Source organism: Sciurus carolinensis, chromosome 13 (genome assembly GCF_902686445.1).
Source record: "Sciurus carolinensis chromosome 13, mSciCar1.2, whole genome shotgun sequence".
Lineage (NCBI taxonomy): Eukaryota > Metazoa > Chordata > Mammalia > Rodentia > Sciuridae > Sciurus > Sciurus carolinensis.
In genome coordinates, this window is record NC_062225.1 from 86,399,177 (window position 1) to 86,426,520 (window position 27,344).

The following is a 27,344-nucleotide window of genomic DNA, read 5'->3' on the forward strand; positions in this document are numbered from 1 at the left end:
AGAGGAACTGAGGCCACTGAGGAGGAGCTGGGAGGAGACAGGATGATGTCGAGCGTGATTTATCAGATTCCAAAATGGTCCCTTATCAAACACTAACTTTAAAGTCAAGGGTTGTTCAAAAAAGTAAGCCTCCAAGGTCTCTGGCTGATTTGCAAAAACAAGGTATTCATGAGCCTATACAGTTTTCGGAACTTCTGCCAGTCCTGGGTAGGCAGATCAGCTGTACCTATCCACTTCACCTCATTTTAAAACGGTCTTTCTCCTTCACACGCAACCTCTCGGTAAAGTGCACCCTGAGGTTTGACTCTTTAATCAAAAAGAAAATAGGAGAAATCACTCATAGCTTCATTTGCTACAGTTCCTATGTAAGCCGTGTCCGTCCACCAAGAGGAAGTCGAAGTGTGGACAAAGCTGAGGGTTTGAAAGCAGAAATCCCAGACAGCTGCATCAAACAAAGGTGCCAACGAGGTCCTCAGATCCTTGTTACGCAGCTCTCCTAAATTCAGCTCTAGAAATGCTGTGGAAAATCTGAATCCATTATTCAGATAACCTAATAGGCTATTTAAATATTTATAATAAATGATGACTTATACTAAAGTGACATCCTAAAAATAGCTTGTAGGCTTATTTGTCAAACAACCCTAGACATAAAACAAAAGATCATATTCCCAATTTATATTTCATTACTCTAGTTTTCAAAGCACTCCACAGAATTAGGCAGAGTGATATGTTAAGCATCATTTCCAGAGAGGCAAATTTAGGACTTTAAAAAAAAATCTAATAATCTACAAATGCTTCAAGTGAAAGAAAAATGATCTATATGCATTTTCTTCAGAGGTAAGTTGGTTAGTAAAACAGATTTGCAAGCGTCAGATCAAAATCTCCACTCCCTCTCATTGACAGGCATCTTCTTCCTCCGCCACTTGGTTAATGTGAATAGACTCAGGAGTTAGGTGGACATTTCCACTACAGAATGCGCCCAGGTGGGAGCACTGCGTTCTACCTTTCCGAAGCATGGAAGTGGGAAGGCTGCGGAGGGCAGGAACTAGACAGGCCGCCCTCGGCCGCAGCTGCAAGATGAGGGGGAGTCCTTTTGCCATCTACCGGGCTGCTGGACACACCACATGATACACATTAAAAGAAAGAAAAAATCAGAGGTCAATTAAGTGAAACTTCTTGTAAGTTCTTCAGCTACTCTCAACAATAACATCTGTAAGAAAATGAAAACATTCAGACTTCTGACAGCAGAGGGCTCTGGGCCAGATCATGAAGAATTCAACTTGAACTTTCCTGTTTTCCAGGAAGGAGCTGAAAAACATGTTTCACTTTCCCTTTCAACCATGCGCCCACAAAAGATGGCTTGTGTCTAGCTGCAGTTCAGTGCTTAATCAGACTGCATAACCCAAAGGCTTAAGCATGTGCTGCCAACTGTCTCTATGTATGGAAATGTATCCACTTGGCCTAACATGTACTCATATTTGACAGTGGTCACTGTCAAATTTAACATGATCATTATTGTAAATTCATAAAGCAAAATACTAGACACAGAGAAACATACTTGGGGCTGTATTTAAAATACTTATTTTACATTCTTAAGACTAATACATAAATGTTTCAACCTACTAGTGGTTTCTAAATGCTGTGCACTGCTTTCTCCCACAGAGGTTATTCCTGCAGATCCAGAGAAAGGACACATGAGGCTCTAGAATGGTCCTGCATCTCTACTGTCTAGTACAATGAGCCACTTGGTCACATGTGGCCCAGGAGCACTTCAAATGTGGCCAGTCCAAACTGAGATGTGCTGTACAGGTGTCATACACAGAATTTAAAAACAGCAGGAACACAGAAAGTGAACTATCTCATCAATGATATCTTTAAATTGACTACTTGTTAAAATAATATTTCAGATATACTGGGTCCAATGAAATCTACCATTAAAATTAAATTCACCTCTGTATTTTTTAAATATGGCTACCAAAAAAATTTAAATTACATATGTAACTAAGCACTGTATTTCCACCAGACAGGGCTGGTCACCATGCATCAGAGCCCCAGCCTCACCCTGGCTGCCAGGCCTGGCTGGGGACAGGCACAGGACACACCCACCCAGCACCCACTGCTGCCTCACTCTTGATTACCCTGAGCCAACCAGAACCAGGAGGGCACTTTGATGAGACCAGCCTTGGGTTGGGGCCTCTGCAGCCCAAGGAGCTACTGGAGCTCGACCCCCCACCCCAGACTACTCCAGAAGAAAACCCAAGGATGTGATTGTCCACGGACTGGGGCTTCTCACCCTTTTTATTTTTTTTTTTTTTCATTACCACCACACCCCTGAGCATTCAAGAAATCAGTAGTCTGACTTCGCTGTGGCATTCCAATGCCATGTCCCTTTAGAAATCACAAGCCTTGCTAATATCTAGGATCTGTTTGTCACTCAAGAACCAGTTTTCACCCCAACGGGGGTGATACTGCCCCTATGAGAACACAGAATTCAGAGCCATCCCCCTCCCCAATCCTTGTGAAAACCAGGCGAAAGAGCTCATGTATTCTCCTAGGCTTCCCCGATTTAAGTCTGTGGAGTCTTCAGGAAGGCCCTCTGCACAGCTAGCAGCTCAAGTCTGCCTGGGCCTCCCAGCCAGCCGGCAAGTTTGGCTCAGGGCAATACGGTGCACTCTTGATTCCAGCAGCAAGGGCTGGGTGTAGGGTAAGCAGTCACCGTAGCAGCCCGCATGACCTCAGCAGGCCCGCAGGAACCTCTCTCTCAACCCGACTTCAGAGCCAAGGACCTCACCAGCCTCTGCCACCCTGTCTCCTGCTGACGATCAGCACTTCATAACTATCCAGCATTTTTCCTTCAGCATCACCCGTGGACAGCTAACTAGGCAACACATCGTGGATGAATTCAGGCACGAGATGGAAGTCTGGGATCGGCACGTGTTCTGGTTTTGATCTGTACCTCCTACTCTACATTGCAGTTTTTCTGGTCCTAATTGTTTTCTTTGCTTATTTATATTTCATTATTTTCTTTGACATGCTTCCTATAAGTGACTCCTAACTCTTTGGACAAGGACGGGTGAACCACAACACACACAGGCCACTCACCTGGGGTTGGGGGACCACTCTCGATCTGAATTGGGGTATGATGCCGACTGGGGATAAGGCAAGACCGAGGGGAGGTTTTCCTTGGGAACCTCATCTTGGAATGGTGGTATGTCACTAGAAAGAGTTCTGGAGGGAAAAAGGTTAGAGTCAAAGAACCGCCCGTGACAGATTCATATTAAAGTCAAGTTTCAAGTTTCTTCTTGATTATCTCTAGTACTTCATCAACTAGCGGGACATCTTATAAACACTCAGGCCTATTCCAGGCAGCGGAGAGAGAAAGAGAGAGAAGCACAAATAAATGCATTTGTGTGTCTGGCGGAGTCACAAATTTAAAACGACTTTGTTTGAGCACTTGGACTCCGACACCTGCCCACCCTGCTCTCCTGGCCCAGTGCTGCAGCTCACTGTCGCCCTCTGCATTTCGCCTCATGAACAGCTGAGGGGCAGATCCCGGTCAAAGCCAGACCCAGGCGTTACAAAACCCTTGCCACGTGCAGGTGGCGCTGCCTCCTAACTGCAGGGCCACGCACGGACCACGCTCTGTTGGGCAGAAGAAATAAATGACATCAACCAAATGTATCTTTTCATCACAAGGGGAGAGCCACGCTGCGAGGACGCTCGCTGCAGAATGTGATGCGCTCCTGCAGAGATCATCTGCCCGCACCTAGGAGGGGGCCAGTTCCAGAACTCAGCGCCAGCCGGGGTGCAAGGGCAAGCCCAGCCCCCACTCTGCATCCGCGGCAGCCTGGAAGAGCATCACCGCCCACCCACCTTTATCTTTTGCCAGAAAACAATAAATTCTATCGTGAACAAGGAAGCAGGGACACTCCTGATGTCCTTTATCCCCTCTGTACGTTAACGAGATGTAAAAACAATTATCAAAACGAACACTAAATCATATAAAAATCAGAAGCAGCAAGTATTCTTTAAAAATGGGTTTTCTCTTCCAAAACTGGCATTTTTCACCAAAATAGCAATATATAAAAACAGAATTTCACTACACTCTTAGAAACAAAGAAAAATAGGGGAATAAAATACCCATTCAACTTTGGGTGCAGCCTAAATTAAAAAGTAAGCAGCACATGGATGAAACCGAGCAAGCACTCAACCTTTTAACCCTAAGCCTGTCACACGTCAGCCAACCTGCAAACAGCCCAACTGCCACGTGCACAGCTGGTGCTCAAAAAAGAGCTAAGAGCTCTGTGTGAGGCCCTGGGTTCCACCCCCAGCACCAAAAAATAACGAGGTTCTGCAGAAACGACTTGGTCCACAAACTGCTCATCTGCTCAGCCCTGTTTCCTGGTTCTACTCTGCAGAACAGAAATGGTGGGCCAAGAAGCTGCCCTCTCCAACCCTCTCCCAGGGAGAAGCTACACAGAATCTTGACCCGCTCAGGACACCCGATTCCAAAAGCCAGTCCCAGGAGCCTCAGAGAAGAACAGAAATTCTGAGGAGAATAGAAGAGCTCAAGAAAACCATCTTAAAAGCTACTCCCTCCGACCCACGGGCCGCCCTCCCTGGGCCCCACCTGCTGCCGTCCAGCGGCCCCGCGTCCTCGTCCGAGCTCATCTCGATGGGAAACATGTCCTCATCCTCGGACGTGTTTGTGTTGTCGTCCCTCTTCAGGCTGTCCAGCTGGGACTTCCTCCTCCTCTTCCGTCTCTTCTTTACCAAGGAGCCGCTGGACGGGGTCTCGCTGGGGGACACAACCTGGGTGGGCGTCCCGGGGTCCAGGCTCCTCACTCTGTCTGCCGAGTTCCTCTTCAGCTGGGCCTCCATTCTCGAAGCTCCTTCTGACAGGATGGGAGAGGTGGCCAGGTACATGGGGATCACTTCCTGGAGAAAGGACACATTTGCAAGAGTCCCGTTCATTTGGACTAAAGGAGCAGGACCGGGCCAGCGGCTATTCAGAAAGGGCCCCAGCAGGGCAGGCTGACTGCATCACGGCCAGGCCAACCATTTGTCAACTGCCATTCTGTACGGAAACCTGCATTCACATAATTATAACAAAGTGAAGCAAGGGCCAGGGATTGCAAGCCACCAACATTCCACTTCACCCGAAATACCCAGAGCACAGAGAAAAAGGAAGGGCTCCAGGTCGTCACCGGTGCTGGGAAGGGGACTCTCGGCTCTGCCCTTGTTGTGGGTGTCAATGTGGGGAAGCGGGCAGAAGGCAGAGAGAATGTATGTGCATGTCTGCTTTTTAAATATTTTTTCTTTTTATTTGTTCTTTTTTCAACTTTTTAACTTCTTTGTATTTGTCTTCATGTTATGTGAGCCAGCACTGTCCACAATCAGTGGTGCAGGACACAGCCCCAGCTTCCAGCCTCCCAGGAACCCACAGACGCCCAGTGAGGCACAGGGGAGCAGGCCATCGTGGGGTGCAGCATCCGCGACATCCTGGCCCACAACCTTCTTACGGCCTAAGAGGCATAACAGGTTGAATGTGCAAGTGGCAGCTCGAGCAGAAAGAGGTCCTGCCAGGCACCTGGGAACCAACAGGAACCCTCGGGGCCTTCGCATTACACACAGAGCTGGCAGCAGGGTCCCTGATGGCCACAGGGCCATCACAGAAGACAAAGTGCAGGACCAGAACTCAGACCCTCTGAGCCGCTGCTCCCTCGGGCAGGCCTCACAGAAACACCAGCATGGCAGGTGGTGCGTGCACTTTAGAGCCTGGAGCCAGGGCAGCCTTCCTTTTCATCATGCCGTCTGCCCATGAAGGGATCAGGCCAGGAGGACTTCATGGAGGAATCACTACGCAGCCCCCGTCAGTGAGGAAGAGTTCCGGGGGCGGGGGCACAGCTCAGAGGGAGCGCCTGCCTATCACGAGCAGGGCCTGTGTTCAAACCCTAGTACCTACAAAAACTTCAAAAGTTAGAGAGTGGTTTCGTTGGTCTTGGAAGAAAACAGCAGTCAATCCCTGCAGCCTTGGGTTTGGCAAAGGAGTCCTAGCTATGATACCAAACCATAGCAACAAAATAAAAAACAGAATCATCAAAAGTTAAACAAAATCCTAAAGAAAAACAGGCAAAGCTCAAAATGTGGAAGTCACCCTGACACCAGCCTTCCTCACCTGATCGTTATCAGTCTCTTGAACAAAAAACGCTTCTCCGTTATCGCCCAACTTCATGTGCAAATCCACAGATTCGCCGTTGATTTCTATGTCGACCTGAGGGAAAGGCGCGGTCAGGAACACAGGACCCCCCAGGACACCTCCCACACACCTCTGCCCCGTCCAGTGCGAATGCCCCAGCACTGAGCTTCTGGGTTCGGAGGCCCCTGACCATGAGGGAGGAAACCAGGATGGAGAAGCCCCCAGAGCCCACCTGCTGGCCAGTGGCTTCTTTTCTATCACAGAGGCTGGACCCAATGTCCCACAGCTGGTTAGTGATACAGTTGGACCTCAGACCACAACCAACACGCCCCAGGCAGCCCCTGGTCCCGGAAACTCCAGCACAGCCTCTGAGCCTTCCAGTGGAGGCCGCTGGCTGCAGAGAGCAGAGGCGGGCCAGCCCTGAGCCACAGAACCCAGGCATGATCAACTGTGGCATGTGCCACTACCTTTCGGAGTAACCAACTCAGCCACAGCCACCGGAGCAGCCTGAATTAGTGACTGTCAATTCCGGGAACTGCCATTTCCAAGGGAGAGCTCTCGGAGCTCAGCATGTGGGACAGCAGGGGCGTGCGTGGTGCTGCCCTCCAGGAGGGCGGGGCCCGGGCTGCCTGGGCCCCAGTCTCACCACTTTCTCCCGGGAACGCAGAACCCCCATCTTCCCGAAGCGGACGTGGAAAGGGGAGCACTGCAGACTCCCATTGGGCTGCCGGACGACGATGATGTCGATGCATCCCGACAGAGTGGCAGGGTTCAGCCCCTTGTAGAGCTCCTTCACAGTGACAAACACCTGGCCCGCCAGCTGCCCGACGTAATTCATGGTCTGAGCCTGGGAGACAGCAGAGACAGGACCGGGTTAACCCGGGAAGCCACCAGAGCCAATCAAAGCGAACGCTTTCCCCGTCCAAAATCACACATTCCATTTTCACTCTGCTCAGCTCATTTTGTTTCTGGAATGTTCTCCACACACCTACCACCACCAGCAAGACCAGCACCCTCCACCCAGGCAGGGCCCAGCCCAGACAGCCCAGCCCCATGAAGACGAACTGCAGGTGTCACCAGGCTCTGTCTTCTCTGGTCCGTGAGCCTGGTCTGCGAGGCCTCATGGTGCTACCACCTGTGCCCGCTCTGCCGCTATGCATGGGTCTCCCGCTAAACAGGCTCTATCCGAGACAGCTGGCTCCCCCACTGTGCCAGGCAGGCGGGCACTCACTAGCAGTAGCTGAAAGACACATGACTACTTCCACCTGGAAGGGAAGCAGCGACTTCACATTTCTAATGGTTCCCAGCCAGGTCCTGGCCTGCGGACTTTCCTCCCACCGCCGGAGGGACACGCACACCATGCCGCCACCTGCCTGCACCACCAGCCTCTCGCCAACCACTCTGCAAACAGACGTTCAGGGCTCTGCAAACATTCAGAGCACAAATCCACAGAAAAAGACGCAGCCCTGGGGCAGAGGGGCAGGAGGGAAGGGAGAGTAACTTCGAATGCTCGACAGCACAGCAGGACACTAGAGTTCACAACAATTCATTGAATATTTCAAAATAATGAATTTTGAAAACTGAGTATTTCAAAATAGCTAGTAGAAAGAATTCTGAATCTTCCCAACACAATGAATTGGCATGTCTGAGGTGACAGATAGGCTGATTACCTCGACCTGACCATTACACATTACATGCATGTACTAATGTCACGCTGTAGCCCATAAACATTACAATTACCGTGTTTTAATTAAAAATAAAAATACATATTAAGACATGGTCCCTTGCTCCCTGTAGAAACCTAAAGACTTGGGATGGATTAAGAAGCAACACACACGTAACTAAGAGTCAGGATTGTTGCGTTTACATGCTAGCGAAGGTGTGACCTAGGAAAGAGACCCAGAGCAGGTCCTAGAAGCCCCAGTTGATAGCCAGTCAGTCAGAAGTGCAGGAGGCCACAGTTTACAGGTAGCATCTGACATGGGTGCAGTCTCATGGGCCGAGCCTGTCACGTGCAGAATGTGACGCTAGCTCCAGGTGACACAGGACCTGCTGGTATCTGCTGAGAACTGGAGAAATGCTTGCCATGGAAGAGACCCACACATTTGGAGTCAGAGTCCTGTGTGAGAGCAAACAGTTTTCTTTTTACTCTTTAATAAGCTACACTATTCTCACTGATCAAACCCTGGCCTTCCAAGTTTAAAAAAAAAAAAAGTATCTTGTGTAAGCCTCACCTCAACCCTATGAACTGGGCAGAAGTACAAGTTATACACCTGTTTACAGAGGAGGAAACTGGCACCCAGAGATGGCTGGCCAAATGCCCTGCATGCTGGGGACAGAGAACTGCCCACTGAGTTCTGCCTGAGAAGGGCCAGGGACCTAGAAGTAATGAATGAAGCCCGCAAGAAAAGAGCACAGAAATCCTTTGTGATTTTAGGTGAGGCTCCAGAATGACCGCTTCCCACCACCGCTGAGGAATCCAGCAGACCCTGTAGCCAACACATCTGAGGGGCTCAGACCTGCCTTCCCTCTCAAACAAATAAATGTCAGAGCTGTCAATCTGTCCTAATGCAAGTCCCCTGTATATGAAAATACCAACACACACCTTTTATAAGTTGGCTGGCAGGGCAGGCTTACCTAACTTCATGAGAAGGCGAGGGTCCTGAAAAGATGTACAACATAAAAATCTCTCTGTGACCCTGGTTCTTCTTATAGTGAATCTCTCTATAAAAGAAATCAACACCCCAGAAGCTACACTGCATGTGCGCAGTATCAAAGGCATTCTGCACAGTTTCTGCCCTGCACATCTCATTCCCAGGTGACTCTCTCAAGAACCCTGCAGGTACGAGATCTTTCAGAGAGGAAGCCGGACACAAGCCCAAGTGCAGCAACCACCAAGATCATAGGCTTAGAGTCCAGTGTGAGACTGGAAATTGGGTCTTCGGATTCTGAAGCGGCCGTGACTGGCTTCTGTCTAGTTCCTCCCCTGTCCCCAGGGCTTCTCCAATCTCATCAACCTTATATACATGCAGACTATGCTTATCACTGAATGACGAGACCAGGGCCCAGCCCAGGCCTCTGCTCCTAAGAAAGACTGCTGTTTTTCATGCATATGGAATGGTGTTGCACGTCTCTGCAGCCCAGCTTCCCTGGGCACGAGGCCTGGATGACCTGCAAGGTCCAATTTCAGCTCTCATCAGTCCCAGATAAAAGCTGCACTCCTTCACACTTGGCAACCCAAGAGGCGTGTTTAATAATTTAAACTAATTGTTGCTCCGCCCTCCCGTCTTCCAAAACAAAGCATCCCTGCCCCTCGGAGTGAGCAAACTCAAGGTGATCTCACAGAATCTGAAAAATTTCAAACTGGGAGGATCCTGAGCACATCACTGCTCCCGGGGCCTGTGTTAAGGAAACAAGCCCTCGCACGGCAGGGCCTTGGGCAGAGCTCCCCGGGACTGCCCTGCAGCGCTCAGTGGCAGCCCGAGCCAAGACTGATTTTCTGCTTGCTCACCCACTCTGGGTGCCACTAGTTGAGGCTGGAGAATTTTCCTACTGCAAGTGGCTGGAAGGCACTGTCACAACTGCTGTTGGTCTCTGGATGACATCTGCAGCTCTGAAAACGCCCGTGTGGAAGCAGGAAACCTACTCGACAGTTAAACAAGCACACGGTAAATTTTATCTTATGTGTACTTCACCACAATGTTTTCTGAAGAGGGAACACTGTATTGAGCAGAACTCATTCCAGGAAGATGAACACCGTTTGGCTAAAAATCTTCTATGTCATCCACCTGGGGTGGAGGATAATGCCGCCCCAGGAGGCACAAGATAGACAGTGTCCTTTAAGGGGCCAGGGTGAGCCTAGTCACCCAGGCACCTGCGTGGCTCAGGGTGCACAGGTGCAGGGGGCACCCAGGGCTCTCCTTTCTCCATCCCCCTCCCAGGCTCTCTTCTGAATAAATACTGCACAAATAGTTAAAGATCACAAGAACAAACCAGTTGGGTGTAAATTCCCAAATTTTACTTCCTCCAGTTGCATGTGAAGTAAAAGATTCAAGGAAGAAATTAATCCAATTAATTCAATTTGCCTGAAGATAAGAAGCTAGATGGGCTGGCTCCTAACATGCCATGGTCTCAGATGATCTCATCAGTCTTTACTTCGGGTTTCCTGGAGTTGGAAGATACCTGACCAGGCAGTAAGGGGAGTATTTGTTTTGAAGAAGAAATTATTTTAATAACCTCAAAGTAACAGAAGGTGAGTACAGACCACAGAGAACAAAACGAAATGCTTACACTTCCGGCGCACAGCCTGAGAGCCTGCACGCAGCCCCCTTACCACGCTGCCTTAAAACCTGCCCCTTTCAATCTCACGACGCGCCGCTTGAGGCACGTTCCACGGCCCCTAGTTCAAAAGCTTTTTGATGGTGAATCCAGACAAACATGGCCAAAACTCCTCTGGCCAGACTGAGTTCTCAGAGCTGGGCTGTGGGCTTTCTGAGAAACTCTGAGGTTACGAAAGCACGAAAGTTCTTGTTCTTGTTGAGCATGCAGCTTCCAGTTTAGACCTGTGGATGTTCTTCCCTAGGCAAATTCTGCCTAGATAAACGTGGAGCTCAGCAGAGGGAGCTCTTCCTTCGAGGCCCCCACACAGGATGGTAGGTGACACCCTGTAATTGATCTGTACAATTTCTGGCAACTACAGACACCCAAGGACATCGACACTCCAACCCCGCGCCGTCCCAGAAGGGCACAGGGACAGGGTCTCGGGACTCCTCACCTAGCTGTTACATTAGAAGATTCTGTAGTCCACACTTGGAAGAATCCATCTCCAGTCTTCACAAATTGCCAAGAAACACTGCTTTCTTGGAACCTGTGCCAAAATTCAAAAGCTCTGCCACAGCACTCACTGCCCCACGAGTTCTGCTATCCCCTTCCGCTTCTAGAATATCAAGGTCAGTTTAAGATGGCCTCAGGCCAACCCAATGGAAAAAACAAGCAAAATATATAAAGAATTCACAAGAAGAAATACAACTGGTCACTAATATACAAGAAGATAACACCATTCACAGATGTGTGCAAGTCAAAGATGGCCTTTAGATGGTCCAAAATCAAAGCATTTCCTAAGAACTGCTGGGTTGGGGACACAGGAATCACAAACACCCACCCCTCACAAGGTCATTGATGGGGTCAACTCTGTGGCAACAGCTATCCTTTCATACACACATGCTAGCAAACCCCAGCAATTCCACTGCTAGGAAGTGATTCCCTAGACACAGCAAGCGACAAGGCCAAAGACAGTAACTGCTGTCTCTTTGTAATAGGGAAAATTAGGAATAACTTAAATATCTACATGACTCTGGATTAATAAATTACCACCCACACCATTGTTATGGTTTGGTTGTTAGGTATCCCCCTAAAGCTCACATGCAAGACAATGCAAGAAGGTGCTGAGGAGAAATGATTGGGTTATGAGAGCCTTAAATCAATGGGTGAATTAATCATCTGATGGGATTGAGTGGTAACTGCAGGCAGGTGGGGTGTGACTGGAGGAGGTGAGGTGCCTCACCTTGAGCCCCAAGGAGTAGAGCCAGCCTCTGACTAAGAACTCTGAAACCGTGAGCCCTCAAATAAACTTTTCCTTCTCTATAATTGTTCTAGTCACATCTTTTAGTCATAGCAGCAAAGAAGCTGACTAAAACAGAAATTGGTATCAGGAGTGGGGTCACTGATATGACTTACCTGACCATGTGGTTCAGAAGCTTCTAGAACATTTTGGAATTGGTCAGAGGAATTTTGAGAAGTTTAGCAGTACAAGCTGAAAATGCTTCAGATTGTTGTAGGTGGAGCTTAATGGCCAATTCTGGTGGGAGCTCAGAAGACCAAAATGCCAAAAAGACTGTGAACAGTGAAGACAGGGCTCAAGAGGAAAAGAAGGACACTATTAGTAATAGGAGTAGAGGCCATTCACGTTATGCTCTGGCTGAGAAGTTGTTCACATTTTGCCTGAGTCCTGAGACTTTCTGTGAAGCTTATTTTTTAAAAAGTCATGGACTTCTTAAACTGACAAAAGAACTATCTAGGAAGCATGGTATTCAGGCAGTGGCATGGATATTGCTGGTGGCTTTTTGCCAAATTTATTGTGATAATCAGCAACAGAAAGCAGAGCAGAAAGATCTGAAAAACTTGGGACTTGAAAGGTGGGAGTAAAACTGGGGCTAAGGCAGTTGGAGTTGTTAAAGATATTACTGCCCCTAAAGAAATGCTAGACTTTGCCCAAGATGATAAGAAAGACAGCTTGAGGGCATCTTAGGAGCTGGCAAGACCACACCCATTGAATACTCAAGGAAGTAAAAGTCAAAATTCTCTTGAGTCGAGACCAGTGGAGCATCCTTCTTGCACACGGGGGGCCTAGAAGGTTTTTTTCAACATGCTCAGCCACCCAGACACTCAAAGGCTGCTGCAGCCAGGGTCCCTGGAGGCTTGGCTACTGCTTGGGATGGCGGCAGACCCTGGTATCAACCATAGGGTGCTGATTCTGCAGGAATGCGGAATGCTGGAGTTAGGGGTCAAGGAGGTTTCCACTAAGATTTCAAAGGGAGGCCTGGGAGGCCAGGAAAAGCGCAGCAGGATCAAATTCCCTGTGGGCACCCCCTGAGAAGTCAAAGTGTAGAGATGTGAGGTGGAAGCCGAGGCTGCAGTGGAGAACCCCGAGATTAAGAAATGCCAGTAACACGGGACATAGTCCTAGGAAAGCTGCAGGAATCGAGCAGAGACAAGCCAACAGAGAGGCCACTTGGGCTGCAACCAACATGGCCACAGGGCAGAGTTAGGCAAGCCCTTTAGAGAGAACACCAAGATGCCATGTGCCCCAGATGCCAGACATGGAGCTTCGGGACTTGTCTGCCCAGCTGGATTTTAATTTCACTTTGGTCCTAACCCTTCTTTCCATACTCCTGACTTTGTGAATGAAAATGTTTACTCTGTACCATTATATATTGGATACTTGTAATTTGCTTTTAATTTTACAGGAGCTCACAATCAAAGATTGACTTGAGCCTCAGAGAAGACTTTGGACTTGAACTCTGAGCAATCGTGAAACTGTTGAGACTATGGGGACTCTTGGAAATGGACTAAATATATTTTGCATTGTCAGATGAGTGTGAGATTTTGGGAGCTGGAAGCAGAATGTTATGGTTTAGATGTGGTGTCCCCAAAAGCTCACGTGAGACAATGCAAGAAGGGGCAGAGGAGAAAGGATTGGGTTATGAAAGCCTTAACCCAATCAGTGATAAATCACCCGATTAATTGAGTGGGATTAATTGAGTGGTAAGAAGGCAGGATGGGTGTGGCTGGAGGAAGTGAGGTATTTGGGGCGTGGCTTTGGGGTGTTTTGTATCCAACAAGTGGAGTCTCTCTCTGCTTCTGATCATCACGTGAGCTGCTCCCCTCTGCCACTCTTCCATCATGATGTTCAGCCTCCTCCCGAGGAAAGGAGCCAGCCTTCTATGGACTAAGACCTCTGAAACCACGAGCCCTCAACTTTTCTTCCTCTACAATGGTTCTGGTCAGATCTTTCAGTCACCACAGTGAAAAAGCCAATTTAAACAACCACAGGATGGAATACCATGGAGACATTAAAAACGGGGAAGGGAGACGTCGCTCCATAAACCCTAACATGAAAGGCGCACGCTGAGTGGGAAAGGAGCGGAGCTGGCACAGCATGATCCGTTGCCAGCACCCCATCCACACTTCTGACGTGCACCAAAAACACAGGGATGAGTTACACACCACACAAGGTCCCGGGCTCACCCCTGCGGCCCATGCTCCCTCCTGCTTCGGGTTCTTCCCGGCACACCTCTCACTTTAACATCAACTTTTAATGACCTCAGAGAACAGAGGGGCGAGGGAGGTGGAGAACTCCAGTCCACTCAGTCTGAGTGTCTCCCTGTCACTGAAACCACAGAACAAAAAGGGGTGCCGGGGGACCCTGCTCTGACCCAAGGTCAGCTGGGTGACCACTTGGCTCCTCCGGTATTGGGATTTTGCAACGCTCGAGTATTATGAACCTAGGAGACCATGTCCTCGGGCTCCTGCCAAGGAACACAAAGGGCTGGGACAGGGGGATGGAGACATCTAGGGTCAGAGTGACCGCTGCACTTGGCCATGTGCTCACAACATGGCCCAGGTTCAGACACGGATCCTTTGCTTTAACCATTTCACTCACTTATCGGTCACAGGACTTTGTTTTTCCTGGGAGGATGCAAAGACAGGCTCTCCTCGCACGCCTGTGAGAGGCCTCTGTCCACATAGTCTCAGTCAAAAGCACGTTCTTCTCCTGCGGCCTCTACTCCACCCTCTACTCCACCCACCCGGCGTTAGCACAGGGCGAATGCCCCCTGGGTGTTCAGGAGCCCTGCTGCCCAGAGGAGATGGTTCAGCTCCCAGGGCGGCGCATGGGCTTCGGGGAGAATCCCTGTTCCTCCTCCCACTAATCCTGTGGCCTGGGCAGCTTCCTAACTTGGCAGCATCAGTTTCACATCTATAAAATGGATGATATCAATCGTAGCCACCAGACCAGAGGGCTGAGAAGTAGCTCATGTAAAATATTTTTCAAAGTACACCATATAAAAACCAGGTGACAACCCCTTGGTCATAAATGGCCCCAGATGAAAACGGGACCTCACAGTATTTTGCAAATACTTAAATTTAGGGTATTTAAACTGTATCTTCCCAAAAAGACAGAGGAAAGGAATGTTACTGATTAAAATCAATGTGTTAAAATTAAGGTGTTGTTAGGGCACATTCCTAAAATCAGGATGTCCAACTTTAGAAATGAGATCCTAATTTTAGAAATGAGACAATAAAGTCTGTAGTTTCAAAGAGCACTCAACACTCTGCTCTACAGGAACAGTTAGATGGTGTTTACCAACATTTTGCCAAACGCTTTCTGACTAGCACCCACAATAAGGAAACCCCACCGCTCTGCAGAGGCCAAGAGGCCTTTTAGAGGTGCCCACACAAGGAGCCATGAGAGCTGCCAGGCAGGCTCCCCAAGTCTCACTTTGGTGGCTGACACCACACAAGCTCTACCTGGTCAGGCCATGGCTCTGGGCCCTGTGCACACCAGCACACACGTGCACACACGCACGCAAATCACAACTACAAGCTGTACAAAATAATAGGATCAGTATGTTCCACTCCCGATACTTTCTGTTCAATTTTATTTCACTTTCTAAAAAGAAATGCTGTCTGCTCACTAACCTGATTTTTCTCATGGCCAATGGTACCTAACTCCAAGCTCACTACAGGCGGAAACTCCTCACCACCCTCCAAATGCTCCAGACTGTCCAGCCCCAGCCCAGCCCTGCCCGGCTGCTGCTCAGTTGTCTGCTGAATAAAAGGTGCTGAGAACAGCAAGGGAGGAGAGTCACAAGAGGAAGGGAAGACCCAGAAAGAGAGGCGGCACACGTGCCCCGGCCCATCAGCCCCAGGCCAAGAGTCTCCAGTCCAGCTCCAAGGCGGGGTGGGATTCTCTCCAGATGGTCCCAGAGCTTAGAAAGCAAACATTTCAGAAACAGCCAGCCAGTAGACACTGGGGCATTCCAGAAATTAAGAACCTGTAAAACACTGAAAGGATGTTCAGACTTTGGTGGACCTTCCCCACAAGCCCCACTCTGATTTTGAGTGGGCTTGTTTTATATGAAATTGAACTAGGGTTCCAGGAAGTGTGAAAAGCATGGCTTTGCTCTCTGCAGGAAACTCTATGGGCAGTTACAGGGTCTTCCTCATGGCCCTCTGTCCGCAGCTTCAAGTTCCCGCCTGAGATGTCACGGAGAAGTCCAAGAGCACACAGGTCAGACCACCAGCCTCCATGTCCGGCTGCATCACCATCTCCTGGGGGTTTCCCAAAATGTTCCAAGCGCCGCCCTCTCAGTGCACATCCCCCAGGGTCTTCTCGGAACAAGGTGCCTGTTCCCTTAGCCATCCCATGGTCTGACTTCACTTCACAGATGAAGAACTTGAGGCTCCGAGAAGTGAAGTGTGGCCCACACCATCCAGTAGTCGGTGAAAACTGCCAAGCCCGAGATCTCCACACGCCCCAGCTGCTTCTCCTCGCCCTTCCTCTGGCCCAGGACCCTGAGGGCAGCTGGCCTGGCAACCAAGCAGAGCCAGAGACTTCCTTCTGGCCAGCCAGCGGCCATCACCACCCCACCCAGGGCAGAACTCCACAATAGCCAGGAATTCCTCCCTAATGCCCGGACCTCTCCCATGAGCCCCTTGCAGCTGCTCTTTTCCAAGGTGATGAGCCTGTTGATGGCTGTCCCCTGGGATGACAGGACACACAGGGCCAAGCCAGAAACAGGCCCAGGTCTCTCAACAGAACAACCCTCATCCCACAGCAACAAGAGGCAAAAGCACACAACCATACGCCAAACACATGACAATAAAACTAACATCAGCCCAACACAAAGAATCACCAAAATTCATAACCATAAATCAAACTCTTAGCCCTCCCAACATTTGGGAGGAAACTAAACAGGCATTCATAGAAAATGCATTTATTCCTCGATTACTACACATCCCTCAACCCCTTCATTTCATTCATAACACCCAAATCAGGAAACTAAGGAGGAGTACATTTCACAATCCTCGCCTTCCAGCCACCCCCAATTAAACGCTGTGTTCCAAGCTCACCTTTCCCGAACACTTCTAGCCTGCCTGTGAGAAGGCGCTGGTTCTAAAACCTCTCCCATCCAATGCTGCCAGCTGTGTTAGCTCAAGTTTTCTGCCTGGTGGTCAACACGGAGGCTGACCTCTGCTCTCTCCAGCAACTGACCACACAAACATCAGCCAACATGCTTGCTCCATGCCACGTAAAATTACTTTCAAAACAATGCTTTTCACCCTGTTTTCCTGGCCTTTCTCCAAAACTGTTTTCAGGGCAACTGATGGAAGGAATGGGCCTAGAGCCCAATAGGCGGCAGGAAAGGTGCACGGAGGCCTGCCAGGAGAGATCTGCAATCTGAGAACCGACCTGGGCCCGGCCGGCCCGATGCCCAGCGGCTGTGTGACCTTGGGCACGTAGGTCAACCTCCCTGAGCCTCAGTTTCCTCAGTCACAAAGCAGGGATCCTAACTCCGTCCAGAGAGTTTCATCCGGTCTGACGCCCGGCCGGGGCGCACCGCTTCGCAGCTGGAACGCTCCGCACTCGGGGCCGGCGCTCAGCACTGCAGTCCCGGGGGCTCCGGCGGGAGCGAGCCGGTCCGGGTCCCGGAGCGGCCTCCGGGCTCGCACGGAAGGGCAGGCCGGAGGGATGCTCGCGCGGCCCGACCTCCTCCCCGAGCCACGTCCGGGGCGAGCGCCGCCGCGATGCTCGGTCCCGGACCCCGGCCAGGCTGCGGCCCGCCCCGCCCCCGCAGCGCGGCCCCGCACGCGGCCCCGACTCACCCTCCGGCGCGCGCCGCCGCCTTTGTATGCAAACACCAGTCCGCCGCCCGCTGTCAGCGCCGCGCGCCCGGGGGCGGGGCCGGGGGCGGGGCGCGCGCCCGGGGGCGGGGCGAGCGGGGCGGCGCAAGGGCGCCTCGGGAGGCCGGCAACCAGGCCGCTTTCAGGGCCCCGGGCCGGAGGCGGGAAGCTTCCCCTGGAGGAAGGCGGGATCCGCCACCATCCTTAGCTGCCTGCCTTAGCTTTCCTGTGGGTGGGTCTCTTAGGCCCAGTTTTTGATCCTCCTGTCCAGAGCCAAAGCTCAACTGTCTAGACTGACATAACTACGCCGTGGAGTCGGGTGGGTGTGCAGAATCGGCAGCGGGGTTAGCTGGGAATCGGCTGGGGTAACCTACCCTGAGCCTACCTCTGCCCTCCCAGCCTCCCCCTCGAATTCCTGGGCACATCCTTGACCCCTCCGACCCTCGGCCTGCCTCTCTTCAACCTTCAAGCGGCAGCTGTTGACCACCTCTGGGTGCACACTTGGTTATGCCACAGCGGTCCACTGCTATCCCAAGGTCAGCAGCCACCTGCCCCGGCGCGCACGCTCCCCAGGGGGCGCGCAGGGGCCGAACAAACTAAGAGCAAGGAAGTCAGACCAGTAGCAGCCTCACATCTGGGCTGAGACCCCAGTGATGAGGAAGTCCAAGCCCACGAAGATGGGGAGACGGGGCTTCCTGGGAGCTGGAGCAGCGGAGCGCAGGGGTGCTGTGGCGGCCTCTCCAGGGCGGGAGGGCCAGGTACCGGGGTCTTGCAGGTCAAGCGCTTTAAGCCTGGGAGTTGTGTACGGAAAATGGAGCCAGGAGTGAACACCTGCAGACAGGCAGGCCTGCGGGAAACCTTGGCGAGGATGGGCAGAGTGAGAGGTGGGACACGTGGGATGATTCCGGAGGAAAATGCGTGGACTGGCAGGTGAGTGGGCGGGGCAGGCCAGGCTGGCTCCAGGGGGAGTGTGGGGGCGGCTGCCTGGAGAACTTGGTCCAGTAAGGAGGCCGCTGTCCACCTGGCCGTGTGTGCACGTGCTCCAGCTGGGCCCAGGGAAAGTCGCAGGGAGCCACAAGGATTTCTCTTCCGTCCTCAGATGCTGGGGTTGCAGGGCCACAGAAGGAAGCTCTCAGGTGCCCTCCCTGCTTCCAGGCCTTTCCGGAAGTCCTGCTTCAGCTTACTTAAATGAATCAATGTTTGAAAAAATTCTTGAGTAACTCAAATTTGATGACTGGAGGGGGGGCGGTCTAAGAACATAAAACCCAGCCCCAGCCCCTCATTATGTAAACAATGAGCCTGCAGGCTGGAGCTGGGCTGCGGTCCCCCCAGGTCAGCTCTGATTAGCAGGGTTCTGGCTGTATTCAGGAGTTAGACCCTGCCCTGCCCAGACTCAGAACATTTTTGACAAACATGCAATCAGAAGAGAACTGGCTAGGTCAGATTTCACACCCTGGCTGTAAACCGAACTGGATTCTCTGAAGCCCCTGGCCCTTCTGATTCCTCACCGTCTGGAGTCCCCCTGGAAGGGCCCTCAGCTGTGTTGTCAGCAACCTGGCTGGTGACTGAGCTGTGACTCAGCCCTAGAGCTGAGGTGATCCCCTGGGCCAATCCCAGGACCTGGTGTGTTCAGTCCAACTCGGAAGAGGAGAAGGACCCGCAGGCTGAGTAAACTTGCTTCAGGTGCGGGAGTTGGAAGGAGCTGCCCAGTGATACGTGGGCAGAGCAACACTGGCATCCTAGATTCTAGAGACTCTGTTTCACAATCTGGGAAATGGGGTGCAGCTGCTCACAGCACAGGTTCCCTTTCAGGATAAAAAGGGCATCACACAAAACACTTGGCACAGTTGCTGATGGCTTTTAAATTCCAAAATTGAGGAGTGGCCATTCCCGCAAGGATCTGGTGGCTGCCTAGCCCAGCAGCGACAACAGAGAGGGCAACCCAGCAGGCCACTGCCCGCCTCCTAAGAGGAATGCCTTGAGCACATCAGTATCCAAGTGTCATCCCTCAAGGGCAGAAGTCCCTGCCTTGCTGAGCACCACTTGCTGTAGGATAGACCAGGGAAATTCCATGGTTCCTAACCATTCCAGGCTGTCCTTTGCAGATGAGAAATATGTAAGCCACCATCTCCTAAATGGAAAGCCAGACCTTCCCTCTTTCAGCTGGTGATAACAGCTGTGGGATTCTGGGAACGCTGAACTTTCCTAAATCAACCATTGCACATTTAAAGGATTCTACCACCTGACCCGGGATGCCTGGGAGATGGGCAGGACAGTGAGTGTCCCTCTTCCCAGGGCCACCGTAGTGGGGTGAACAACTGCCTGATCTTCCCGCAACTCCAGCATCAGCACTTAGCTCTGTGAAGCCCACGCAGAAATGGTCTCAAAGAAAGGCACTGAATTCTGCTCCAAGAAGTGGACCCTTTATAGGCCAGTCCACAGTTGAGTGACTCCAAAGAAGTGACGTCACCGCGGGCACTCCCTTGCCGGGGCCCTAAAGAACAAGGTGGGAACCAGGGGCAAGCTGGTTCCATTTTACTAGGGCAGAGTTGGGGGAGGAGAGAGAGCAGCTTAGAAATCCATCCAAGACAGGATGGCACACTACGCGGTGGCTGGCTGATTCCTGAGGTAGGCGGAGGGGACACTGAATGGTAGGAACAGAAGCACAGTCGCTCTGCGGTTGGCCAAAGGCCCACCTGATAAGCAGGGCAGGGCTCATAGATTAGAGCCAGCCATCTGGGAAGGCAAGAGAAGGGAGATAAAGGGGAAGGGCTGACAACTGACCTTTGGTGGGGGTCTTGGTGGGCAGGTCCCCAGTCCCTCCTGAGCTAGTTGGAACATAAGGCAAATGTACCTATGTCTGGGCCCATAGCGTTAGAAGGTGCCACCCCTACCCACCCTCACACAACACCAGGAGCATCCTTAGAACCAGGCACCTTCACCCTCTCCTTGGGGCAACATTCCTAAGCCCCCACAGGTGCCCAGTAAATCTCCCTCAGGTCTCTTTCCAGCTGGAGGCCCCAATAAGGGCTTTGCCTGTATGTTCTTACTCATGTGGCTCAATTTCACAAGTGACATTTCTCAACAGAAATGTCATTAGAAAAAAATGTCATCCAAAGTCCCCAGTGTTCAGCATTAGTCCCAACAGCCACACGAGTTAAACAGCACCGTGTGCCTCCCTTGGCCACAACCTGGGCAGTGGGGAGTCATAGGACCCTCACACACAGCAGCAAAGCAGCACCCCAGTGAACCCCAGGGCAAAGACATGAGGGCTCACCCTGGCCCCTCCATGGTAACCTCTGCCCCGTGGGCCACCTGTCACACCGTCCGCACAGGAGCAGCCACTACCCACTGCCTTGCTCACGCACACCTGTGGCTTCGTTCAGCACTGCGGGTCCTGTGCCAAGCACTGAGGCTTCGCAAGAAAGCGGACCAGCCCTGCTGTCTGTCCTCAGTGGATGCACAGTCTGGGTGGTGCTCACAGGAGCCCAAGAGGTACTCACGGATGTGGGGCTTGACCTGTCCAGCCTTCCAGAAGAGGACTCAAGGGACATTGGTGACCTGACTAGGCACAAATTTAGGTGAATCTAGGCCAGGTATCAGGGTCCGCAATGTCATGGACCATAGAGTCTGGGGTGGGCAAGGGCTGATCTCTGGTGGGCAGTGGGTGGGGAGTGGGGGAGGGGCACAGCAAGCCCCTTGGCTCTCTCCCCCTGTGAGCGAGCAAGACGGGCTGCATCCCCTTTCTCCTCTGGTCTCATGGGAAAGATTCACAAGGAGCCGTACTGGGACACAGAGCAGGGGACGTGGGAAAGGAGAGACAGGTGCAGGGGGCGGTGGAGAAGAACCTCAACGTGACCAGGACAGGAGAACATCCCATTACCTAGGAACAGAGACAGCTAGTGCCAGTCCCAGGAGGAGCAGAATCATCCCTCCGTCCCCCTGCGTCAATCCTGAGTCACTGCGACCTTGTTAAACAGGTGCGAGGGTCACCAGTCAGGGGCACTTGTCTCAAGTCTCATATTCCCCAGTGCTGAGAAGAAAACAGCTCCACAGGAAAGAGAGTTCACTGGCAGAGAAAGGCTAGAAGTTCCCCTGACAGACAGGAAAACCGAGAGGTGCCAGCCGCGGTGGAGCAGAGCCATAATGGTGTCGGCAGGCCTTAGATACCCTCCCTACTATGTCGCCTGGACGTTGGTTCCTCACAAACGGCACGTGCTACGATTAGTCCCATATTATTGATAAAAAAAACTAAGAGAGGTGACTGAAGCCCCCCAGCCAGTAGCAGAACCGGGACCACAAAGCCCACCCCGTGCGCCCCCCTCCAGCTGCTGAAGAGGGGGCGTCACACTGGGTTTCTCCAGGCGTCTCCCTCAACTTCCATTCCACCTGGTGGGCTGAGCTCAGCACTTTTTCTTTTCAAGGTAGGACTGCAGGTCTCTGGCCTGTGGCCTGCGTCAGCCACAAGAGCCCAGCTGGGTGACCGTAGCCACGTTGTGCTCTCTCCATGCACCCCTGCCCGTGGACCCCACCCAGCCCAAGGAGGCCGCAGGGAAATGCTTCGGCTTATTTTCCTGAAGCTCGGGAGGATGCTGCCATCTCCTTTGGGTGCCTGGCCTTGTTCTTGCGTGGCCTTCGATGACCAAGAGGCAGCTGGTGGGATACACGCGTCTAGGGCTCACAGGCCGGAGGTCAAGTTCGGCGCAGCCCGAGCGGGGCAGGGGCTGCTCAAGCCTCAGCCTCCTTGGCTGATGATGGGGGGAGCACCTCTATCCCAGGGGCATTGGTGACCAAGTGACGAGCAAGAGAATGTCCCTGTCACTTCCCAGCCTAGCCCTCCTCACTCATGTTCACACTGACTCATCACTGACCCCGGAGCTGCTGTATTTTTAGAAAACAGTTTCCGCCGTTCCTTTTGTGGTAGTTGCCAAACCATATTGTTGGTACCAGAGGTCACCGCACCTCTGCGGGTGACAGACTAATGAGGTTCCTGCTGGTTGCATCCACTGAGCAGGTGGTCTTGACTTCCAGCAGCTCACCTTCACAAAGTTACCTGTGGACAGGTGACACCAGGCGCAGAATTTCCTCATTGCCCATAAGGTCCGTCGAGGATCGCAGTGACCATGCCGGTCTCACAGTCCACAGGGGTCTCAGAGTGTCGGTGGCACAGCTGGGGCAGGACTTGGGCCCCCTGTTGGCCCTCCAGTCAGGAGACTCTCATGGGGGCACCCATCTGGTCACTGTGAAGGTCCTCCGACTATCGGTCAGGCCTGCGTCCTCCCTGCCTTGAGGAAGATTTGTCCTCAAGTTGAGAATCAGCAAACTGAGTGCAGCACCTCTCACGACTCACTGAAGAAGTGTGAGACCTGTTTACGGACAGGCGTGGCTGTCTGTCTGGGCCATGAGACCTGTCAGCCACCGCTCAGGGAAGAATACGTCTTCTTGACTCTTCCTCTGGTGAGCAGTCACGGATCTCGCTGACTTTTCACTGGCGTTTGTGGTTACTGGCATCTCTGGAAAGATGACTTCCATTTTTTTGTGACCCAGATTTAATCCTGTATCCATGGATAAGGACAGGACATTCCCACAGGCCACATGAAGTACAGCAGCACCCAGCGGGAGTCTGCCGAGAGAGAGACCCTCTTCTCAGGTAGAGCTGCCCGCATCTAGGACCACCGCGTGACCCTCCCTGCCCTCACCACACCAACACCGCCTGTGGCGATACCTGTTTGGTCTGATGTCCATGAGCCCCGCTAGGTTGCTCCTGCCCCCGTTAGCACTGTGTGCCTCTCTCTGTTCTCTTTGTTTAAGGCAAGTTTCTTGTTGGCCGCATATGGTGGGGTGTTCTTTTTTTGACCTAATCTGACAATTTCCGAGTTTTAGTGGAGCAAGGTGATGGTTAAATTTAGGGGTCGGCTTCCCTGGGTCAGGAGACACCAGATAGTGGGAAGGCATCACTTCCCGATGTGTCTGCGAGGGTGTTTCTGGGAAAGGCTGGCGTTCGAGTCAGTGGGCTGAGCAAGGAAAACCCACTGTGGTCAAAGTGGGCAGCACCATCCATAGCTGGGACCGGGATAGAGCAAAACAGCAGAGGGAAGCGAGCTCTCTCTTATGGAGCTGGGACACCCTTCTCCTGGCCTTGGACACCAGAACCTGAGCACTGCCGCTGGCTTCCGGGGTCCTCCGCTTTCAGATGGGGTGCTGGGGACCCCTCAGTCTCTACAATCACAAGTCCATTTCTGTGGTGACTCTCTCGCCTGCCTCCGTCTGTATATGCCCCTGTTCCCCTGAAGGACTCTGACTAGCCCCGAGGGCTCGCATTTCATGATACCGGCAGCGTGGCTATAGAAATAATTGCTGTTTTAACCGCCTTCTCCACCAAGTCTGTCCTTTCCGGCATTTCTGGGTCTGTTCGTATTGAGTGACTTTCCTCCAGATTGTGGATGGTCTCCTGTTTCTCCTAACACCCGGTGTTTCAGTTTGGACAGCACCTTGTCAAGTGTGCCCCGCGGGTGACTGCCTTTTGTCACACTCCTTGTCCTTGAACTGTCACTAGGCTTTGTTCTGAGATGCAGTCAAGTTCTCCGAGATCCCTGGACCCCTCTGAGGCCGATGCCAGGCCTGGTTCCAGCTGGTCCGGTGCTGACTTGCCACTTGCCACTTCTCCTGAAGCAGCCCCCTCCCTCCTCTCCCTGTTCTGCATTGCAGGAGGGGGTCTTCCCGCTCCACCTGGGGGACACTTAGCTTCGGTTACCTAGTGCTGTGCAGAAATTTACCTCAAAACTCCACGACTTAAAACAAGGAAGTTATTATCCCACAGTCTCAGGGGTCAGGAATCAGGAGCAGCCCTCCTAAGCGGCTTTGGCCCTGGAGATGCCATCAAGGTGGTGTCCAGATCTGAGTCATCCAGCTGGGGTTGGAGGACTTGCTTCCAAGATGGCTGACCCTGGGGGCCAACTCCATGCCACGTGGACCTCTCCTTGGGGCCACTTCCGGCTTCCCCAAGGTGGCCAATCCAAGACAGGCACAGTGGAAGCCACAGGGTCCTTCACAACCTGGCGTCTGAAGCCACAGACGCCACCATTACTGCCACCATGCTCTATCCTTCGGAAGCAAGTGAGCAAGTCCGGCCCACACTCAGGGAAAGTGGATTAGGCTCCTCTTTTTAAAAGGAAGAGAATCAAAGGATTCTTGAATCTATTTTAAAGCCATCACAAACACAAACTATTCCCCGGCTGGTGTGGATTCTGGAGATGTTTCTGCCTACAGGAAACTGCACGGAGCCAAGCACGCGAGGCGGAGGCCGTGCAGCCTCCCTCTACGCAAATACCACCTGCTCCCCTGCTGGTCCCACTGCTGGAGGCTTCCTCCCGTTCCTGTGGAGGCCAGCACAGGTTCAGCTGCCTTGACCTTAAATTCCAGCCGTCTCTGGAGCTCAGCAAGCCCTCAGGGCACCATTTGGGCTGCCTGTCCTTGCAGGGCAGGTGCCCTTGAAAGTCTCCCCTTGCTGGCTTCTCCTCTCCCGGGAATCGCTGGCCCATACCGCCCGGTGTCCCGCATCCGCTGACCATTGTTTCAAGTGTTTGTCCAGTTCCCTGACTGTCAAAACAAGAGGGTAAATGTGGTCCCTGCTCTCCCGGCAGAGCCAGAGTGGCCATCTCCAGCAGCTGCACCATCCACACCAAGTGGGTGCAGTGCACTGCAGGACCCAAGTGACTTTAAGGAACCGAGCTGTCACCTCGGAAGTTTTGACTTGGGTGTACACCTCAGATTTGCGTGTCTGCATTTGGCTTAGTGCACGTCGGGCCTCTTCCCAGTCTTCTCTCAGCCTTGTCCTGAGCCACACCTCCTTTGCCAGACCCAAGGATGACGTTCAAACGATTTGGCAGGACACAAGTATTAGCCAGGCAGAACAGAGACCAGCCACAGCAGAGCAGGGGCCTGCTGGGTCACAGACTTAGCCGTGGGTAGGGGTAAATCTAGGTGAAGGGATGGCAAGGATGGGGCCTCGTTGGGGATGTGAGACAGAGACCACAACTGCCATTTCTAAATTCCTAATACTTTAGTCACTGGCGAGGCCAAACGAGAATCTCCCCCAGAAGAAAACATACCTGGAATTGCTTCTGAGCTTCAACTGAGAAACGCATCTGCTAGGAACTCAATGTCCGTGTCCCCCCAGATTCATAGGTCGAAGCCCTAAGAACCAGTGTGGCAGCATCAGGAGGCGGGGCCTGGGTGCGATCAGGGGTAGATGAGGTCACGGGATGGAGCCCCCATGATGGATGAGCACTCTTATAATGATAGGGCTCTCTGCCCCAGGATGACAGCGAGGATCAGCTGTCTGCATCCAGAGACGAGCCCTAGCCAGAACCCCCACACTGGCAGCCCCATCTTGTTCTTGCAGCCTCCAGATCTGTGGGAGGCGAATTTCTTTCATTAAGCCCCCAGTCTGTGGTATTTGTACCAACAACCTAAGACGCTTCCTAAACAGACCTGAAGAGACGCTCGCAGCCTAAAGGACACCAGGTAGCTGCAAGTCCACATCGACCTGTGCTGAAAGCAGGCTGGTGCTCCGGTCCTCCTAGGCTCACCGGGGAAGTCACGAGACCCCAACACAAAGCTCAGGCATCAGTCTGTGGAGCCATCCAGCTCTGGCCTCCGTGAGGGAAGCTGGCTTCCAGAGAAAATCCAGTTCCTGCAAAGAGGATACTGTGCAACCTGTTAGGAGGTGCTAAGGCATCTGAGCCAGCCCCAGGGTGCTTGTTCAGCCGCCAGGTGGTTCCGCAGAGGAAGCTTTGCACAGTTAAGATAAGATCTACAATGCCCCATGATGCAATCATTTGTCAGCCCCACAGAAACGAGGAGAGCAGGAAGGAACTGAATATGCCCCAAAATGATAGCACCCTTCACCATGAAGAACCAAGTGCTGCTGGCTCACACCCATTCCCACAGGCGGTGGGTCGGGAGCTCTCCGCAGCCAACCCGGAACTCGGGTCAGCAGGAAGGTGACTGCACTGTGAGGACTTGCCTTCAACCCCCTTGTTGCTTCTTCCCCATCCTGCAGGGTCACACATGTGCCACAGACTGGTTTAGAATATCAAGTGTGCTGTAACAGAAAGAACAAAGGTTTGAAATCAGAACCAATGGCTTTATGACCCTGCCCTGTCACTTTACCAGCTGTGTGACTTTGTTCAAGACACTTAACCAATCTGAACTTCAGTTTGATCCAGTCTTTAAAAGGCAATTTCCAGCTGGACATGGTGGCGCACACCTGTGATCCCAGTGGCTCAGGAGGCTGAGGCGGGAGGATCGCAAGTTCAAAGCCAGCCTCAGCAACTTAAGCAAGGCCCTATACAACTTAGCAAGATCCTGTCTCAAAATAAAAAATAAAAAGGTCTGGGGATGTGGCTCAGTGGTTAAGTGCCCCTGGGTTCAGTCTCTGGTACCACAACAAACAAACAGATTAAAAAGAAATTTCCTAGATTCCCCCACCCTGTTAGCGCTTTTCCTAAAGTGGAACTTGGGGAGCTTCTGCTTCTCTGCAAGGACGGCCCCACGAGCTGTGCTTCCTCCTTTTGCAGGAATGGAAGCACAGTGAGGGTCATGTGGCCGACCATTACAGTGTGTGCACAGGAGCGTGCCGACAGGGACCGTGTGAGCCAACCTGTGTGCACGCGTGTAC

General features: G+C 52.2%; 1 protein-coding gene across 5 annotated transcripts in view; it reads right to left on the bottom strand.

Annotated features, from left to right (window-relative positions):
* Lpin1 (lipin 1) overlaps nucleotides 1-27,344 on the bottom strand; it is a 112,283-nt gene that overhangs the window by 41,142 nt on the left and 43,797 nt on the right. Inside the window, exons 1-6 of one of the 5 annotated variants that reach the window (XM_047522360.1) lie at nucleotides 17,645-17,698; nucleotides 6,846-7,046; nucleotides 6,179-6,274; nucleotides 4,631-4,938; nucleotides 3,103-3,228; nucleotides 1,004-1,111 (exon numbers count right to left, since the gene is read on the bottom strand). In XM_047522360.1, the coding sequence (XP_047378316.1) occupies nucleotides 1,004-1,111; nucleotides 3,103-3,228; nucleotides 4,631-4,938; nucleotides 6,179-6,274; nucleotides 6,846-7,037 (830 nt within the window). In that variant the 5' untranslated portion in view covers nucleotides 7,038-7,046; nucleotides 17,645-17,698. Of the gene's footprint in view, nucleotides 1-1,003; nucleotides 1,112-3,102; nucleotides 3,229-4,630; nucleotides 4,939-6,178; nucleotides 6,275-6,845; nucleotides 7,047-17,231; nucleotides 17,593-17,644; nucleotides 17,699-27,344 lie in introns of those variants that run through there. The other 4 variants (XM_047522359.1, XM_047522357.1, XM_047522356.1 and 1 more) reach the window with 4 other exon arrangements.